Genomic DNA, 20,936 nt, shown 5'->3' with positions numbered 1-20,936 from the left:
CATTATCTTTTCACGTTTTATTTCACACAAAAGACATTATATCACATCTTTATCAACTGTTTTGAAAGATTAAAGGCTATAACTACACATTATTCAACTGGAATGTCCCCGTGTGGTTCTCGGCACCAATACAAAAAAGAATAGGACCACTAAATCTCCTTCCCATGGATGTCGTAAAAAGTGACTACGGGATAAGCTTACAAACCTGTCACTATTTGAAACTCAATTCTATCATTAAGCCAAAAAGCTGAACGTGGCCATTCAGTTTTTTCAAGACTGTTGGCTCTGCCTACCTCGCAAGGGATATAGACGTGACCATATGTATGTATGTAGATTATATACTAAAAGCCAAAATCCACTAAGTCCTAAATACCAGATCGCACCAATCTTTTCATCAATCTCAGTCAGACAAAATAAAATCATTAAAAGGGAATCCCGAGTAAATATTACGATAGTAATTTCACATGCCCAACAAAGTAACCAGAGACTATATTTTATCACTTGCCACGAACCCTTCTTTTGCGTAATCTGTGTTCATATTCTGCATGCAAGATCCTCAGTTTAGATAAAGACATAGGTAAATATAGTCACGTCTATATCCCTAACGGTATAACAGCCAAAAGTCTTTAAAAGACTGAAAGGCCACGTTCAGCTGTTTGGCTTTAAGATGGAATTGAGATTCAAATAGTAACAGATTGCTAGCCCATCGCCTACAACAGGAATCCCATGTTTAAAAGCCTATCCGTTAGTCGCCTTTTACGACATCCATGGGAAATATATATGAACAGTGATTCTATTCTAAAATTTCTGAAACCACATAGCACGATCCTCGCTTTAAGGTAGTTTTGACCTGACTTTTGCTATCGTCCCCAATTTAATACATTACACACATAATCACGACTTTATCTATAACGGGGTAAAAGCCAAGAGACTAAAGAAGAATTAAAGGACATGTTCACCTGTATTGCTTAATTATTCAAATAGTGACATATTGCTAACCAGTCGCCTAGGAATGAATCTCCAGTTTTTTATTGACCTTACCCTTGATTGGCTTTTACTACATGCCCGGGAAGGGAAGCATTTGCTACTAACTATGTTTTTTCTTCGCTATACCAAACAAGCATGGAAGATTTCATCATCTAGGAAAAGTTAAAAGTAATTAAAACTAAAAAAGGAACTCCGCCATTTTGTATCACATAAATAACAGTTTTATTATTGCATTGGATATTCAAATGAGGACAATTTTGCCGGTGTTTCGTTACATAAATTAAGTGATTTGGAAGCACAGTTCGCTATTGGAGCCGAGCCAACTTGACGGTGGCGTATTTTTGCATCACTAGGTACGTTATTTTGTGAAACTTGTGAAAAATATAATTTGCGTAATTAAAAATTACGATGGCGCATCAATTTTTGTTACGGTTTTGAGCTACCTACAAGCTTTTACAAAATGCTGCCTGCGGGCGGAGCTATCATGGCATGCTCGGCGCCATTTTTGTCGCGCGATAAACTATCGCTGTTCCGATTGATATTATGATGTGGAACTAGACAGCGGTAGCTCCACTGAAAATAATATAAATATCACAATTTTTTTGGTATTTGTGGTCGCCATCAGTTTAGCGAGGAGCCCAGAGTCCTTCTATACCGCGGTCTTGTAGGTATTAGGTCAAATACTTGACTTCTTGGAAATTAAAATTTCATTCTAAATTGCTAGTACGGCGAAAACAAGCTTAAATACTATTTTTTAATTTAAAATTTTCTATTGAATCTCACTTTAGAAAAAGACAACTCCAGCTTTTCCCCATGGTTGCAATAAAATCCGATTAAGGGAAAGGCTTATAAACTAAGGATTCTTTTTAAGCAACCTGTCCCTATTAGAATCTGAATTAAGCCGTGAGCTAAACGCAGCCTTTCAATACTTACGAGACTGTTGACTCTGTTTCCCCTGTAAGGGATAAAGACGTGATATATTTATTCATGAATTTAAATCATGATCTTTTGACTTCGAAACTGAAGATTCACCAAAGATGGTTAAGTCAATTTAAAACCTCCTACCTTTTGAATCGGCGGTTTATAAACGAATGCATTCATTCGTCTGGTTGAAAAATATCGGCTCGCCACCCTTCGCTTCATTTGCAGGCACTGTCTCCGGTATTAAAGCAATTTTTACCCACAAAACGTCCGCAAGACTCTGACTTTTACTTTATTTTAGAACGTAAGTACCTGTTAAGTTTTTACAAGAGGCGATTTTTGTTCGTTTCCAATCTTATCATACAAGATTTGCATTTATAATGCGAATGACTGAGATGTTATGTTGTTCATGTTTCATGGCGAAACCTCTGAACCGATATTGATGAAATTTTGAGTGATTATAGTTCATAATCCGCGGTCAAATACAGTCTATTTTTTTTATAAATTCCTATAGGAACGGAGAAAATGTGAATCTTCTCTATCTTTATGAAATTCGATCTTAATTATGTAACTTAATCAAATTTAATATCAAATTTTAACGTGAATTCTTTATTTGAAGTTAATTTATTCTATGAATTCGATGAGAAAAGACAGTTGTTAATGAAAAAAAAAATTACTATAAAATGTAAGAGGTCAAACGTTAAGACTTTTAATTAAAATTCAATGGCACTGACATGAAAAGTTAACTTCAAAATAAGATGACCTTTGATAATATATCTGGTTCGCTTTCATAAATTTATATTATTATCTGAAACCGCCGTATTTTACACAAATTTAAACGATAATTATTATACAGATTGAGATAAATCCAATGTTACATTATAATAATCACGTTATTATACCTTACGGGATAGACAGGAGCCAATGATTGCAATCCAGTTTTAATCTATGCATTTGAGTGATACATTTGAGTGTGTTTTACCTTAACATAATATAAACAACTGAACATGACCTTTCAGTCCTTACGAGACTGTTAGCTTTGTCTACCCCGTAAGTAGTAAAACATGATTTTATGTACATACATACATCGTGAGGAAAGAAAAATTACGGAATGGAAACTATAGTAATAATTTGATCGTAACAAGTAAAAGCACTCATTTAGTGGCTCTAATGAGAAACGTCAGATTGGTGACAAGGCTTTGGTATCGGCTCAAAGCCTGTAACAAGAAATGGTATTAAGTGACTATTAGTAACAAACTTGCTTGTTAAAAATATCAGAAAATTCAGCTATTTCCCACTATTACAAAAATTGCGATGAATGATGATGATAGGACAAGAAAAAATAGCATTACTCCATCTCTTACCCACGGATGTCGTAAAAGGCGACTAAGGGATTGGTATATAAACTTTGGATTCTCCTTTTAGGCGATGGGCTAGCACTATTTTCATCTCAATTCTATCAAAAAGCCAAACAGCTGAACGTGGCCTTTCAGTCTTTTCAAGTCTGTTGGCCCTGTCTACCCCGCAAGGGATATGGACGTGATGATATGTATGTATGATGATGATTTAAGCGTCGTTGGTCGAATTGGTAAGGTGCCCGGTTAAAATACATATTTATGGCGCAAAAAGGCACAGGTTCGAATTCCACCTCGGCCATGTAGCAATGGCTATTTTCGTAGTTATGTACATTAGTTTGAATACTAACCGATGCTCTTACAGTAAGGGAAAACATCGTGAGGAAACCTGCACATCCAGGCAGCTGGATGTGTAACCATGATCGATCCAATACAGATTCGGTTTCCCTGCCTGAAAGGCTGTGAATCCAGACGGGAGACGCTTCGTGTAAAAACCTGACTCTCCCAATCCAGGATCCATGGTCAACGGCATACCCCGGGCTCCTCTCCAGAGTGGTGAAGATGTAACTGGGACGAAAGCCAAAAGGAAGAAGAAGTTTACAATTGCGATGTGAATAAAAATATTAAAGAACGAAATATCTCAAAAATTTACATTTTATGCGGGCTACAAAAAAAAAAAATATAAGAGTAACGAGTTGAGGAATACGGTATCGCGTGAGACGGTCACTTACCGCTTTCTACTAAACGAGAAACAGCCGGAAAATTGTGAAAGTACTTATATAGCGATATTATTTTGTTTCTAGTTGCGAGAAATTATGTTTTAGGGCTTTATAGAGCTATTATGCTCCAGGGACTTGATTCGCACGTTACGAAAATAATTAACTTTTGATACTCTATTTATTTGAAAGGATAACAATTTTTGTGCCGTGTGGTTCCTGGCACCAATTAAAAAAAGAACCGCTCCGTCTCATTCCCTATGGATGTCGTAAAAGACGACTAAGGGATAGGCTTATAAACTTGGGATTCTTCTCTAAGGCGATGAGCTAGCAATCTGTCACTATTCTAATCTCAATTCCACCATTAAGCCAAATCAGTCTTTTCAAGACTGTTGGCTCTGTCTACCCTGCTAGGGATTTAGACGTGAGTGTATGTATTAACAGCTCAGAGAAAGATTACATTCACTAGTCGTTACAAATAACACATTCATAAAAAATTAACGCACGCACAAAATATCTAGTAAGTCTCGCTAGCTCACGATTGATCCAGGGTTGAGAAAAAACTTGAGTGAGGTAAGGATAATCTATTATATAAACGAGGTGTGAGGCAGTTATCTTGAATGACGGACATTTTTTTTTACGAAAACACCAATTACCGATCTAAAATGAATCGAGGCAGCCTTGATAGTACGTACATCCAAACATTTATATCGACGTCTTTACCCCTTTTACGTCTATCATTAATCCAAACAGCTGAACGTGGCCTTTCAGTTTTTCAAGAATGTAAAAAAAATGTTAAGGGTGGACAACCCTTGTCACTAAGCGGTATGAATATAGAATAGAATATAGAATATAGAATATAGAATATAGAATATAGAATATAGAATATAGAATATAGAATATAGAATATAGAATATAGAATATAGAATATAGAATATAGAATATAGAATATAGAATATAGAATATAGAATATAGAATATAGAATATAGAATATAGAATATAGAATAGAATATTTATTTATATGAAAAATAGATGTTGGCTGATTCTCAGACCTACTCAATATGCTCACAAAAGTTCATGAGAATCGGCCGTTTCGGAGGAGTACGGTAACGAACATTGTGAGACGAGAATTTTATATACATATAAGACTTATAAAGGAGGAGATCCCTTCATGGGATAAGTCGGCCATTGCAAGTGATTTGTTTCTTTTACAACTATTGTACTATTTTCTTGTTACTATGTAAATTGCTATGCAATTAAGATATTACAAACAAACAAACTTATAGTGTAGGAATATTTCATTCATGTGGTTTATTTTTATTATATACATACATAGGTTAATATTACATATCTTAATTATTGTATCATAGTTATGTTTTTGTTTCCTCACTTACTTCACTCGCATAATCCGTATTCTCCTGAAAGTATCCTTGACTTTCTCAATTCATCAAGTTATGATCCCCTTCCCGTTTCACTTCATAATAAAAAGCGAAACAGCTATAGTTTTTCGTGCGATGAAAACGGCGTCGCGCGTGTCATGCTACTGGGGCTCGATAAAACTTTGCGAGTTTAATACCTTAACAATTTTATCAAACTCAGCTGTAATCCACAAACAATCCTAAACGCAGACATTTTAATTTAATCCGAAGTCTCAGTCTACTAGAAATTTAATGCATTATTCAAAAGGAAAACTTGGTACGTAGACAAGCAGAACATATTTATAAGAAAATGGCGTTTTAAACGAATGCTCGGAACTGTTACGGGTATCTAGGAATTCTTGTCTGTTTTCAGTATTTGTTCATTTTAAATTAAATTTGTACGTTAAAGTGAAGTTGTATGAAACAAGCTAAGTTCAAAAATTAGTTTTATTATTAGTTCACTCCCTATTCCGCCACAAAATGTGAAACTGCAGAGGATTCTTTTATAAAGAAAATATTATTGCGCTTTATTTGTTTATAATGAAAATGGGAAAAGAAACAAAGTACCAGTTGAGATCAACTCTAATATGATTGTGGTGTGTCCCCGGGCCATCCGGAACAATAAAATAAAACTTTATATACTGCACTGCGTTTATTTGTGACCGAGAATATAATTTAACAATTTTTATAAGTGGAAAGACGTACTCTCACGTGGAAGAGGTAAAAAGGAAGGAAGAGTTGTTTTCTTAATGTTGCCAGCTTGTGTTCCGGCGCATAAACAAATACAAGAGTAATTTTATTATTTATGGATACATCACAATACCCCCCCTTTATAAGTTGAGACGTTGGGGTGCCTTACGAACTCTAACGGAACGTCTTAAACCTGGACTACAAATTTCACTAGTCGGTTGAACTATGGGACTATTAAAAGATGAATTACCTTCTTCAGCTAAAGGCAAAACAGTTTCAGAATTTACAGGGCTAATAGGTTTCTGTGGCTGTTCACCCTGTGGTGAAATGGTTTGAGGAATTACAATTTTCTCACCACCAGTACTGTTCTTATCAGAAGTATCAATTGGTTCAACATTATAACTTTTATCTACTGTATCTTCAATATTTTCATAATCTTGAGTAGCATTAATAATTTGATCCAAGTGACGCTTCCAAATTAAATTTTCATTTAAAACTTTACAATAATATGTTCTCTTTCCTAATACTTCATCTATCATTGCCTTTACAAACTGCTTTTTATTAGGGTTTCTATAATCTCTACAATAAACTATATCTCCTTCTTTAAATGCTTCCTTTCTTTTTCCTCCCTTATCATAAGCTTTTACATTTGGTATGGACAATAAATCTAATCTAGTTCTAAGTTTCCTTTGAAACATCAACTGAGAAGGTGAAACACCAGTAACAATATGAATTGAGTTTCTGTAATGAAATAAATATCTATTCATTAATGTTTCAAAAGATGTATTATGATTACTTTTATCTTTTAATGCTTTTAAAAGAGCAGATTTAAAAGTTTTTACAGCATTTTCTGCGAAGCCATTGGTAGCCGGATGAAAGGGTGGAGAAGTTTCATGTACTATCCCGTTCTTGGAAAGAAATTCAGAAAACTCCTTACTAATAAATGTTGCCGCATTATCGGTAACTACAACTTTCGGTAATCCAAATCGGCTGAAACACTCCCTAAACCTTTCAACCGTCTGTTTTGAATCTAAACTTTTGACAATAAATGCCTCAGGCCATTTACTATAAGAATCAATTATTAACAAAATCATCTTATTATCTATTGGCCCTAGAAAATCAGCATGTACACGCTCATATGGAACCTTAGTTCTTGGCCATGAAATAATTGGTGCTTTTGGTGGTTCTGAACGATATGTCATACATACATCACAAGATTTAATTAAATTTTCAATTTGCATATCTAAACCTGGCCACCAAAAGTAAGACCTAGCGTTACATTTCATTTTGACAATGCCTTCATGTGTAGAATGAAGCTCTTTGAGTAAATGTAATCTTAATTTCTCAGGGATGACAACTCTATATCCCCACATAATAACATTCTGGTCAATATATAGTTCGTTCTTCTTTTGTAAATATGGTTTAAGAGAATTATTTTGTGTAAATTTTGGAAATCCATAACGTATCATATTCAATACTGAACTTAAAATAGGATCTTTCCTAGTTTCTGACCTGACTAAATCTAAATTAACAATATTTTGGTCTGCTACCAAATTTATATACTCATATTCATTTGTTTGCTTAATACAAGAATTATTTTGCAATGGCAATCTTGACATACAATCAGCTATTACATTATGCATTCCTTTAATATATTTAAAAGTATAATTAAATCCTGATAAAAATGTGGACCACCTTTGGAGCCGTCCTGCAGCCATTTGTGGCAGGCTCTTGTGTTCTCCAAATAGAGCTTGCAAAGGTTTATGGTCTGACTGTAACTCAAACTTGGAACCTACTAAGTACTGATAAAATTTTTGGACTGCCCAATAAATTGCTAAAGCTTCCTTATGGATCATCGAGTATCCTTTTTCAGCTTTGCTATAAACACGTGAAATAAAACTAATAGGCCTGTCAGTACCGTCCGGCAAAATGTGACTGAGTACAGCACCTATACCATTTTGCGAAGCATCACAAGACAATCGTAAAGGTAAATCTCTATTAAAATGGATTAAAATATTATCAGAAATAATCTCTTTTTTAACTTGTTCAAAACTATCATTACAAACTTTTGTCCATATAAATTTTCTATCCTTTTGTAATAAATCATACATTGGTTTTAATTTAACTGATAACTGAGGAACAAACTTTGAATAATATCCAACCATACCAATCCAAGACCTTACTTCCGTGACATTATTGGGTACAGGAGCATTGATGATGGCCTCTAATTTAGCTGGATCCTTCTTTAGACCTTCTTTAGATATAATGTGACCAAGATAATTAATCTCATTTTGAAAAAATAAACATTTTGACTTATTCAATCTTATTCCAACCTCTTTAAATCTTTTTAACACCTCCTTGAGATTATTTAAATGGTCCTCATCATTGCATCCTGTAACCAAAACATCATCGATAAAATTTACAACACCTTTGGCTCCTAATAGAATTTTTTCCATCTTAGCTTGGAAAATGGAGCTCGCTGGCTTAGTACCATAAGGTAATCGGTTAAGTTTAAATATGCCCTTACTTGTAGACCATGCTAATAGCTCCCCTGTGCTATTATCTAATAATAATTGATTAAAAGCATTGCGCAAATCAAGTTTTGTAAATTTCTCACCTCCCTGTAAGGCACTAAAAATATCATCAATTCTAGGTAAAGGATGGTTAACATCTTTAATATATTTATTAACTGTAATTTTATAATTTGCACATAAACGTAATTTGCCATTATCTTTGATAACTGGTACTAAAGGAGTTCCCCATTTAGAACTTTCAACCCTTGTAATAACACCTTCCCGTTCTAACTTCCTTAATTCCTCATCTACTTTCTCCTTGAATGCATGGGGAATAGGAATTGGCTTGTGGAAAACAGGCTTAACATCCTTATCAATAAGTTCTAAATTAACTTCTTCTCCCTTTATCACACCTAACTCATTTTTAAAAAGATCAGAAAAGTTTTCTAAGTAATCTTCCAATTTATCAGCCTTATGAATAATATTAACAGATAAACAATTTTTAATATCTAAATTAAACTTTTGTACCAGATCCCGGCCAAACAGGCATCTGCAACCATTTGAAACAACTAACAATTTACAATTATATTTCTTATCTTTATACTTAATAGGAACAAAAATTTCACCAATAGGTTGTATTACCTGACCGCTATATGTTTTTAATTTTAAATGTGTTGAGTTCAAATCTATATTTTTAAATTTTTGCTTGTAAACACTTTCTGGCACACATGACACTGCTGCACCTGTGTCCAGCTCCATATCAATTAATTTAGAGTTAATTTCACACTGCACTATGAATGGAGAAATGTAATTTAACGATGGCACCTGTAATTCCGGCATCATTGTGAAAATATCAATAATCTCCTCCTCCACCTCCAAGTTGTTTGTATTTGCCGCCTTGGCTTTACATACTGAAGCTAAATGTCCAACCTTTTTGCACAGTTTGCAAGTATATTTCTTATATTTACATTTTGCAAAGGAATGATTGGATTTTCCACAATGGATACATGTCAATAATGTTTCAGTACTTTTTTGTTTCTCACCTTGAGACTTGGAACTTTGTGAAATTGTGGACTTGGTAGATTTAGTGACCCGATGCACTGGTGCTTGTCTTTCATGTAATACTGCTTCCTTATTCAATGCTATGTCCAACAAATCGGCCAACTTTTTAGTAATAGGTTCTTCACACAGCCTTTCAAAAATAGGCCCACTTCTCATGCCTGTAACAAACTTGTCCTTGATTCTGTCGTCAATACACGTGCCGAATTCACATTCCGTGGCAGAGTCACAAACTCTTGCGTACCATTTAGTGATGGTTTCTCCATCTTCTTGTTGTAATTTGTCAAATGCTGTCCTTTTTCTAAAATGAGATATTCTGGTTTTGTATCTCAGGCGTAACGCTGTTTGTAATTCCACAAGTGTTTTCGTTTTAGGCAGCTCCGGATGCAATGTACTTTTAATGACTTTGTAAACTTTTTCGTCAATCATTGTTAGTAAAACTGACGTCCGAAGTTCTTTTGAAATGTTGTTGGCGTAGAAATATTGCTCCAGTCTTTCCAAAAAACATTCAATGTCGTCACCATCTTGAAATGGTTTTATGACTCCATATGCCGCCATGGCAAAAATTGTAAATACAGTTTTTTACTTGCCGTCGCCAATTTTGGTGTGTCCCCGGGCCATCCGGAACAATAAAATAAAACTTTATATACTGCACTGCGTTTATTTGTGACCGAGAATATAATTTAACAATTTTTATAAGTGGAAAGACGTACTCTCACGTGGAAGAGGTAAAAAGGAAGGAAGAGTTGTTTTCTTAATGTTGCCAGCTTGTGTTCCGGCGCATAAACAAATACAAGAGTAATTTTATTATTTATGGATACATCACAGATTGTTTAGAATGTTTGTAAAAATTTATATAATATAAAACCTAAGGAGGTTTTATATTATATATTATTCTATATTATATGTCACTGGCCAGTTACAAAAATTGAATATGTTTTGTTTTCATAATGGAGCCTATTGAAAATAGTTCAATTTTGTATTATTCTTCAGGTTCACGAGTACATGTTTTATATTTAATAATAACTAAGTACAAATTTTGTTAAATCCAGTGCAATAATACAGATTTATTAGTCAAATTATAGTTTTTCAATCGTCGTTTGATAGCAATTAAATTATTTATCTTTCTACTACCCAAAGATTTAGCATAAGGTCCGCCCATTGTATCAACATTATAAGCATAAACTTTTAAACCATGCTATTTGAATTATTTACAAGCCTAGTAAGCTACCGGTTTAAAAACTATTTTCCTATATTCAAGACTAGCTTTCCCCCGCGACTCCGTCCGCGCGGATGTCGGTCTTCGCGTAGATGGTTTATTTCTCCATTTTATTTTCAGTCCGGTCAATTTAGACTAAAAAATAGGAATGAAGCTACATTAATTCCCATCAAGCTGAAAATGAGTATAATACAAGCCTAATTAGCTAGCGGTTCAAAAACTATTTTCCTATATTCAAGATAAAAATATTGTCTGCGACTGTGAAAATTCAGCAATTGTTGGCAATTGGGGTATTCACCGCTCGATCAGCTGTGTTATGTTTCGGAAACAATGCTTCAAAGGATTTATGCGGATTTGCTAGGGTACTGATCAAGTCTTAAGAGATGAGCGACTTATCGGAAGTATTCGGCCTCTGTTGTGCAGCGGTAGTGCGCTTGTCTGTGACACCAGAGGTCCCGGGTTCGAATCTCGGCCAGGGGGTGAAGAGAAATGAACTTTTTCTTATTGGGCTGGGTCTTGAATGTTTATCTTTACAAGTATTTCTTTTAAAATACAGTATTGTTGTAGTATCTCGTTATACGATATTTTAACTAACTTCGAGGCTAACTCAATCTGTGTAATTTGTCCCGTATATATTTATAATATTCATATGTTTTATCCACAGGTGTATGTATTTCTTTGATTTGCTGTCGGTTAATTAGAAAACTAATGTACATAACTTCGAAAATAGTTATTTGTAAGATGGCCGCGGTGGGATTCGAACCGACGCCTTTTATGCGCAACCGTGTTTCAACCAGGCTCCTTACCGATTCAACCACCGTCGCTAAAACATTTATTATATATTTATAATTTTTCTTTCAGTAATAATCAACAGCTACAAAATCCTTTTTACCGAAACTTTTGTCTAGTCTTAAAAACATAGGATTTTTTTTCATTTTTCTAATTTTAATACTTTGCCTTAATTATTTTTATGATTACCGCTAATCGCTCACAACTTGTACAGTAACCATTAGCTTAGAATTTTTTTTTGTTTTCTTATCTCGTGCATCACTCAAGAGGATTTCGCTCGCTGTGTTTGGTGAATTCTTCCATAATATCGTTGAATGTCTGCCTATCCGTCACGGGGTGTAAATGGGGCTGTTATAGTGTTTGCAAATAATATAACATGGAACATTTGAAATGGAAAAAAATCAAAAAATTATAGAATTATAAGTACCTATAAAGACACTAGTGACGGGCGTAACGATTGTGTTATTACTGTAAGAAAAAATGTATTTGTATGTTGACTAAACTCTTTCTCTTTCTCTCTCTGTCTGATTGTAATCTGCAGTGTAATAAACTTTAACCGATACCAAAGTCCATCAATTCCTCCATAAAACATACATATAGTCACGTTTATGTCCCTTGCGGGGAAGACAGAGCCAACAGTCTCGTTAAGACTAAAAGGCCACGGTCAGCTGCACGGCTTAAACATGGAGTTGAGATTCAAATAGTGACATATTGCTAGCCCATCGCCAGAAATAAGAAAACCAGATTCATAAGCCTATCCCTCAGTCGCCTTTTTCGATATCCATGGGGTAGAGAAGAAGAGGTTCTATTCCAAAGTTCCGGAAGCACACGGCACAAAAAAGAACATCCTACTAATATTATAAATACGAAAGCTTGTGAGTATGTCAGGATGTCAGTATGGATGCTGTACGGATACTCTTTCACGCAAAAACTACTATACCGATTACAATGTTAGTATGTAGGTAGCTGAAGACCCAGAATAACACATAGGCTACTTTTTATCCCGAAGTTCTGGCGGAATTGATTGTTACGTTATGATAGGGTTTTAAAGCGGACGAAGTCGCGGGCGGGTTCTAGTACTACATAATTCAGTCTATTGACGTAATTGTGTTTACGAATGATATTCAAACACATTTAAATGTTTTATGCCCTTTTTGTGAACACCAATACTTTGTCAACAATGTATGGCTAAATTTAATAAAGCGGTTTTGTAAACATTCAAATTATATTTAATTTTAGAAAGCCAGCGGTAAGCGGTTAGCGGGTTTATTGAACTAATATTTGAATAAAGTTTTTTCATGTTATTGTATATATGTAACGTTTTGCAACTATTAATTTACTGAAAGTTTATATTTATATGTCAACTTCATATAATATCTTTATTAAGTTTACATATAATACTTAATATATACTATATATGAAATACTTTGTAAATATACAAAATACTTTATATATGTATTAGTTACACAGATCACATATAAAAAACATATTAATTTATTTTAGATAACAAAACAAAATTTAAACAAATTACGGAATGTTTTATTGAAGTGAAAATAAATAATAAGTCTAACATTATATTGCGATGACTTTAGAATAAAATCTGACAATAAGAAGACATTGGCTTCTGTCTTGCAACGTCCCGTAATACTTTCCTCGTTCTAATTCTGACGTGTCCCACTTAATAAAGAAAGAAAACAGTCTCGAGCAACGGATTAAAAGAGTCAACTTTTCCGTCCAATTTTTTTCGCTTGAAATGAAATTAATAAAAACTAAAGGGAAGTGTTAATTTCTTAGCTGAGGACGCACTCGGGCGGGATAAAATTATGACGAAGTACCCCGAGAATTTTATTAAGCAGTCTCTCATTGTCTCGGCTTTTCTTTGATTAATTTATTTCAATTCGTTTTCTCATTTGCGACCGTTCCTCTGGAAATCATTTTAACGACTTGGTCCCATTTTGATTTAGTATATAGTCTTATGTAAATATCACATAGATCCTTAACGCGAGTTTATTATTTTAGTTAGCTTTAAGGTGAGTTTAAGTTTTTTTTAATATAATAAATACATTATTATAAAAAATAATTGTATAACTTATATTAAATTATGAGTTAATTTTTCATCTTATCTTGTCCGAGAGATAAAATCTTGTGACTTACCGCAACCAAACTACCACTGCGCCACAGAAGAAATTAGTGGTGCGTCTAAAATATCTAACCGTTAACCGCACAGCGAGGCGTCTTCTTTGCAAAACCGTTGTCGCTTCTCGACTTGGGGTTAATTGATCCTAGGGCAGGTTTGTGACAGACATGCAATCATGTTTTTTGCGGCACACGTACAATCAATTATTAAATAAAATTTGTAAGAGCCTACCACGTTGAATGTAATTTTAGAAATATTAGAATAATAGAGTGTAGTGATTAAATAACAAGTATTTTTATTAAAATCACATGTCGTGTTATTTTAACTAAAATACCCGTTATTTATGTCCATTCACATTTTATTGTTCCCTCTCTTAATCAAAACTTATCTGTGATTCTACTTTCTTTTTTCTTCATCTCCATTTCTCATCTCCATTCCCTTCTTACTTTCTTCTCCCTTCTTTAATATACAACAAATATAATAAACGTCTCTCATATTAACATTAACAAAAAAAAAAAACGAATGACGAAAACGTTTATCATAGACACATACCTACATAGGATTTTTTTTCGGAATGAGCATTCTGTTTGATCTGAATCTGATCAAAATGTTTCTATCAATAAGCCTTATAACGTGGTCTTTGTGACTTTTTGATGCTTTTGGCTTTGTCTACCCCGTTAAGAATAGAGAAGTGACACATGAATATACTCATATATGCATGTTATATTCAAGTGATTGATGATATCAAAAAATAGATCAAAATAAAAAAAAAGTCTGGTGTTCGTATATTTTTATTATAAAAAAACTTATATTATCACAATATTGTACACTTTATTACATTTAGAAATTACGCTAAATTAACAGTCAACAAAAGCACCGATATGTTTATTAATTCTTGTCAAAGTATTTAAAAGTATAGCGTTTTTTTTTTTTTCAGAATTATATGTGATAAAAATTTACGACTCATCTTTAGATAGACATCCTTAATTTTAAACAAAAAAGTAAATTAAATCATATTATTATAATAAAATATCTAATTTATTTACATTTAAATTAACAATGATATATAAAATTAACAATATTTGCCTTATTATATTCGATAAACTCCATTTATTTTTATTTTCTAACACATGATATTATTGTATCTATTTGATATGAATTATTATTTAATATACATAAAATATGTAATCTACCTTACTGTGTAATATTGAAAATAATGTCACAGTAAAAAATATAACATTTATACATCATACAGTTTCAATTCACTTATTTTTTTTATATTATGATATAATGTACTTGTTGATATGACTGTCTAACGTAAAAATATATTTTGATAAAAAATTTAAAGATATGAAGGTTTCGTAATGTGCAGATAGTTAAATAGCAAGTCTATGAAATAATTATTTACAAGACGGTGCATTACATAGGAAATATTAGATATACAACATTTATCGATAATTTTAGAAGTATTTCGATATAAAATAATGTTTCTTTTTGATAGAAAGATGACAAGTTTATTAGATTAAAGAAAAGTCCAAAATATCTAAATCATTTATATCGATATAGATAATAAAAAAAATGTATTTTAATAAAAATGTTGTGATATGTATAATAAAAATAATTTTGTCCAACTCCCGAGATATATATTTAAATGATGATTTTAATATTCTTGTCCTACTTTTATGATATGTCTACTAAAAATATAACAATGCTTTATTTGATTTACCTCCGTGATATGTATACAGAAAATAAAACGAAAAAATTTTTGATAAAATTCCGTCATATGCATTCAGAAAATATTATGATAATTACCTATTTTGCCAATTTCTGTGAACGCAGAAAAATATGACAATTTAGTTCCTTGTTCAAAAACATTTTAACTTTAAACGGTAACAAATAGGTATTTACTGTGTATTTCTTACGTGCAATAAACATTTATATTTTAAAGTTGTGTTTTGTATATAAGAAGAATGTCCAGTCCACGCATGGTACATTATACAATGTTTATGTTGTCAAACGTTAGTCAAAAAACGTGAGTTTGAATAATTCACGTTAAATGTTATTTGCTGCTCTGTAACTTGTTAATTATCATTTTGATTAATCAGCTTAGAATTTGTTTATTTACTCACAATTTCATGTACATAAAAACATCAGGAATGTTAAACACAAGAAAAAAAAAAATACATAGATTCTGCTTATTTCTAAAGAAATCTCTTAAGAAAAGCATTAGTAAAAATAAAAATAAAATAAATTAACCCAATTCAGTGATAAATTTTAAGATCAAGTAAACTTAAATTCTTATTCTGTAATTGTGATACAAAATAAAAATTTGATTTCAATTGTAGGAATTGTAATTATATTTTCAAGGATTTGTCAAGAAATGTTTATTTGATTGTTAAAATTAGTGAGTTATTTAAAGTTTATAAATGTGAAATACAAACAATACAAACTTTATTAATTTAAAGTTGCAAGTAATAAAAATTCTTAAAACTACACAATTTTTTTTATAAAAATCGTGTAAAATGCAATTTCTGAATAAAAATAAATCATACATATTTTTACCGTGATAATGATACAATGTATTTAATATTTGCATTATATTTAAAAGGTAGTATACATATATAATACATATCTGCATAAAACCTATCTATCTGCATAAAATACTACATACATACATACATACATAAAATCACGCCTCTTTCCCGTAGGGGTAGGCAGAGACTACCTCTTTCCACTTGCCACGATCTCTGCATACTTCTTTCGCTTCGTCCACATTCATAACTCTCTTCATACAAGCTCGGCGGTTTCAGGTACTTTTGACCTGACCCTTTACCAGGACGTCCTTAATTTGATCAAGATACGTTCGTCTAGGTCTTCCCACTCCGACCTTTCCCTCCACACTCTCCTTGTATATCTGCTTAGTCAACCTGCTTTCATTCATCCTCTCCACATGACCGAACCATCTTAACATACCCTTTTCTATTCCTGTAACTACATCTTCTTTCACATCACAACATTCCCTTATCACGCTGTTCCTTATCCTGTCACTCAATTTCACACCCATCATACTCCTTAACGCTCTCATTTCCACTGCATTTATTCTGCTTTCATGCTTCTTTTGCCATACCCAACTTTCACTCCCATACATTAATGTCGGGACCAACACGCCCCTGTGCACAGCCAGTCGAGCCTTTTTGGATAGTTTCTGACTGCTCATAAAGGCATGCAAAGCTCCATTCACCATGTTCCCCGCGTTCACTCTCCTTTCAATATCACTATCATACTTGCCATCTGATGTAAACTTTGATCCTAAATACTACCTTTTATATATAATTTTAACTATATATATATAGCCAGTGTCTGTACAGTACATAATACTCTCTAATCGCTGGTCAGATTATGAGGCTTGCCTGGCTAAAAGCGGGTCTAATTAACTCGCCCAATTAGCGTTAATACTTTGACAACGGTGTGGTCGGCCTCTCTAAGTATCCGTGGATTTATCTATGTAATGTAGAAATATGAGACAATGTGCAATGTTAATATTTTCTGCAATTTTATCTTTTAAAAGAATACGTACAAATTATAATTGAATAATATATCATATATTTCATGAATAGTAAATAAATAATCTGCAACATAATCTAAATGAATGTTTTCAAATAAAAATATATTTTTCTTAGTTGCCAAGAAAAAAACGTTATTATAATGTTAACTTACGAGTATCAATAGTAAAATGAATAATATGTTGTAAAATGTTTTTTCGTATATATATTTATACAATTTTAATTTCTTGATTTATTTGAAATCACTCCGACTCTTTGTTAAATATGTTCCTTTTTACTGAACTTTGAGTGTAGAAGGACATTCAACTACAACTTGATTCACAGTGAACACATTCCATTAAATTTTTACATTTTTTACAAATCGCATGAAATTAATTAAAATATGTATAAAAAATGTGACTTTACCCGCTACATCTTATTTTTGTATATATAAAAAAAATATTTCATTTATTTAAAAAAATTTTTTCTTTTATTAAATATAACTAACACAGGCTATTAAGAATACAAACAGATGATATCTAAATGTGGGCTTCAGGTTTTGTATCTATTGACTATATCTAATTTAGAAATTACGTAGGTACCATGTCTATCCCGAAACCAATAGGGATATGATTAAATAAATGTGTGTATGTTTACTGAGATAAAATGAATCCCCTACTGGTCAACTATTTTGTAAAAAATACATCAATTGTGTTTTATAAGCGCGAAAGATATACAAACAAAGTAACATTTTTCCCATTTATAATATTAAATATGCATGGATTTGCAGATTTCCTAAAACTGTAGACTTTGCCACTCGGTCTAAAATAATGTGTCTGAATAACTTATTAAATTATGCTGATTCGATAAAAACATTTCGCAGAATCTAATATTGTTAGTAAGTTTAAATGTGAACAATATCTGGAATAGGTAATTTTATTTGAGCTTACGAAAATCTTTATAATGCTACACATTAAATGAATTTGTATAATTGTTACAATATTTCATTCGTTCTCATCACAAAGTGTAACCAATCACTTAATATTATAGTTGAATAGTTTAGATATATATTTAAAACCGACATAAAAATGAGGTAACCTTTATATGCTGCGAGAGGAACACAACTTTATATACGTTTTTCGAAAAAAATGTGTGCGATTCATATTTTAATAACAATTTTATTTATTAGAGTTAAAAAAAAAAAACAAAAACATATTCACAATTAGCTGATCCCTGCACATTTATTTCGCTTCAAACACATTCATACATACATACATACATACATATGATCACGTCTATATCCCTTGCGGGGTAGACAGAGCCAACAGTCTTGAAAAGACTGAATGGCCACGTTCAGCTATTTGGCTTAATGATAGAACCGAGATTCAAATAGTGACAGGTTGCTGGCCCATCGCCTAAAAGAGGAATCCTAAGTTTATAAGCCTATCCCTTAGTCGCCTTTTACGACATCCATGGGAAAGAGATGGAGTGGTCCTATTCTTTTTTAACACATTCATAACTCTAGTAAATCAACATTAAAAACAAAGAAGATATACAGTATGATTTGTTCAGTGACTTTAATGTACAATTCATCTCTCAATTGTATATACAACGTAACGGGTAAAGCCACAAAAGTTAATTAGTTCAATATCTAACCTCGATTTAATTAGGTCACCTCACATCGTATTCCGTTCCAAGTATTAAAATCACACACGCCAGAAGTAGGTTCATGTAACTCGTCGTGGTCTTCACTCCACTCTGCAGCTCAGCTAGGCTTGATCCTGTTGATCAAATGTATTGGTAAAGATTAAAAAACATAATTATAAATCATAGGCTAATTCTTCAGTTAGGTAACGAAATAATGGTAAAAAATCTTCAAGCGTATTTTAATAATAATAATAATTTATGGAAGTATGAGATTAATTGGGATATCTGTTACTTCATTTTGCTTATTTTTATCATGGCAATGTAGCGGGACCAATGATTCGGCTCGACCGCCACTAAAGGGCAGATCTTAAATAAATAAATGAATAAATCTTCCGCCAGGCTAGGTGTGATGCCTGGGGAACCGCGGCTCCCAGTCAGAGGTTGTATTTATGCTCCAATCCGTTAGATTTTTCACTGCTTTTGGCTGAGCGTGTCAATTTCTTCGCGATGATTGACAGTCGATGTGTGACATTAATGATGTCGTAACGGTAATAAATTAATTTGAATGTATTTGGCAACAAAAAGTCCCAGTAACTCATCGCGACATTGCATGAAAGAGATAAATACAGTTCTTCTAGCTAAGATTTTTAAAAATATTAGTATGGACTTTTATAATGTAAAATTGTAAACACCATCCAAAGCGTAGACTTTTGTAGAGCTATGTCGTAGACCGGCTACGGCGTAGGCCTTCTACGACCCAGAGTTTTGTTTTTAAAAATAAGATGGTTGCCGCTTTTGAATGAAAGAGTATTAGTTGAACTACTCCTTCTATGAATCTTTCGGTAAAGTAACAAAATATAAAATATTACTTTTAGGATTTGAATTTACTACTTTCTGATCAAAATTTAGTAAGTTTTACTAAAATATGGAGCCAAAATGCACCCAGTACTAATTTACCAAGTTACAGTTGATGTCTCTATTCAGAAATTAAGTGCGGTTTCGGTACGAAAATAGTTTGAGAAATAAGTTTATAACTTTATTTTGCACTGAACATTCCCTGTTTGGTAACTTTCAGCTTGTTAACTAACGGTTTAATTGAAAACTGTGACGCATGTTTTTGATTTTACAAAAAACCATGTGTTTTTATAAAGTTTTTGATAGTAATACCTATAGGTTTTTCACCTCTAGTAATATTTATTATAGAAAATGTTGGTCGATCAAGTAGAAATGAAGGATAACTTTTCTTACCGTATTCGTCTTTGGTTTAGTTCCTGGATTGGATAAACCAGGTTTTACAAAGCTACTCCCGTCTGACTTCCGCAACCTTTGCAGGGGAATCTAATACCTATTCGATCATGGTTACACATCTAGTACCTATGTACCCTTTCAGGAACACCATTTTATTGCAATTTTCAATTTCTGTTTTTATTTTCTTTTTGGTGTATGTTAAAATAATAAAACTTTTATTTTAATTTACTTTGCTTTACTTACGAAGTTTTCTCACACCGTAAGGACATCGGTTAGCAATTAAACTAATTTATGTATGTAACTCATAGGCATAATAAGCTTGGCCTAAAGCTCTCATGCTTATGGGCTAATCAGACACATCGTTAAATTTTTTTTAACGTACACAATGCGACGTATTCATGCTAAAGATATTTAAAAAAGAAATATTTTACCTTGTAAGACATGCACTCTGGTTACAGCCCTCATACGTATGGGCGCTTCTAAGGCACACGTGTAGTTGCCGGCATCATCAACTTTCAGCCGCGCCACCTGTACACAAAGTTTTATTAAATATTGTTTGTAATGTGTTCATATTACTGTTGGCTCCGTCTACCCCGCAAGGGATATAGACGTGACCATATGTATGTATGGATGTATTGATAGAAGTATGCAATGATCGTTATTTGGACCGTTAATTTTTAGATGTCGTCGGAACT

The 20,936-nt window shown here is 32.8% G+C and overlaps 2 protein-coding genes across 2 annotated transcripts in view; both read right to left on the bottom strand.

Annotated features, from left to right (window-relative positions):
• Positions 1 to 5,997: 5,997 nt before the first annotated feature.
• LOC132902934 (uncharacterized protein K02A2.6-like) lies at positions 5,998 to 10,481 on the bottom strand. Its single transcript, XM_060949938.1, has 2 exons — positions 9,644 to 10,481; positions 5,998 to 8,479 (listed from the first exon to the last, which is right to left on the bottom strand). The coding sequence occupies exons 1-2, from the start codon at positions 10,215 to 10,217 to the stop codon at positions 6,228 to 6,230; spliced, it is 2,826 nt and encodes a 941-aa protein (XP_060805921.1). The 5' UTR covers positions 10,218 to 10,481; the 3' UTR covers positions 5,998 to 6,227.
• Positions 10,482 to 18,584: 8,103 nt separating this feature from the next.
• LOC106134432 (leucine-rich repeats and immunoglobulin-like domains protein 1) overlaps positions 18,585 to 20,936 on the bottom strand; it is a 48,591-nt gene continuing 46,239 nt past the window's right edge. Inside the window, exons 8-9 of the mRNA XM_013334495.2 lie at positions 20,673 to 20,769; positions 18,585 to 19,127 (exon numbers count right to left, since the gene is read on the bottom strand). Of these exons, the coding sequence (XP_013189949.2) occupies positions 19,018 to 19,127; positions 20,673 to 20,769 (207 nt within the window). The 3' untranslated portion in view covers positions 18,585 to 19,017. The remainder of the gene's footprint in view (positions 19,128 to 20,672; positions 20,770 to 20,936) is intronic.

The sequence above is a fragment of the Amyelois transitella genome, chromosome 20 (assembly GCF_032362555.1).
Source record: "Amyelois transitella isolate CPQ chromosome 20, ilAmyTran1.1, whole genome shotgun sequence".
Lineage (NCBI taxonomy): Eukaryota > Metazoa > Arthropoda > Insecta > Lepidoptera > Pyralidae > Amyelois > Amyelois transitella.
Note: the sequence above shows the minus strand (reverse complement) of the source record. Positions and strands in the feature narration are given on the sequence as shown.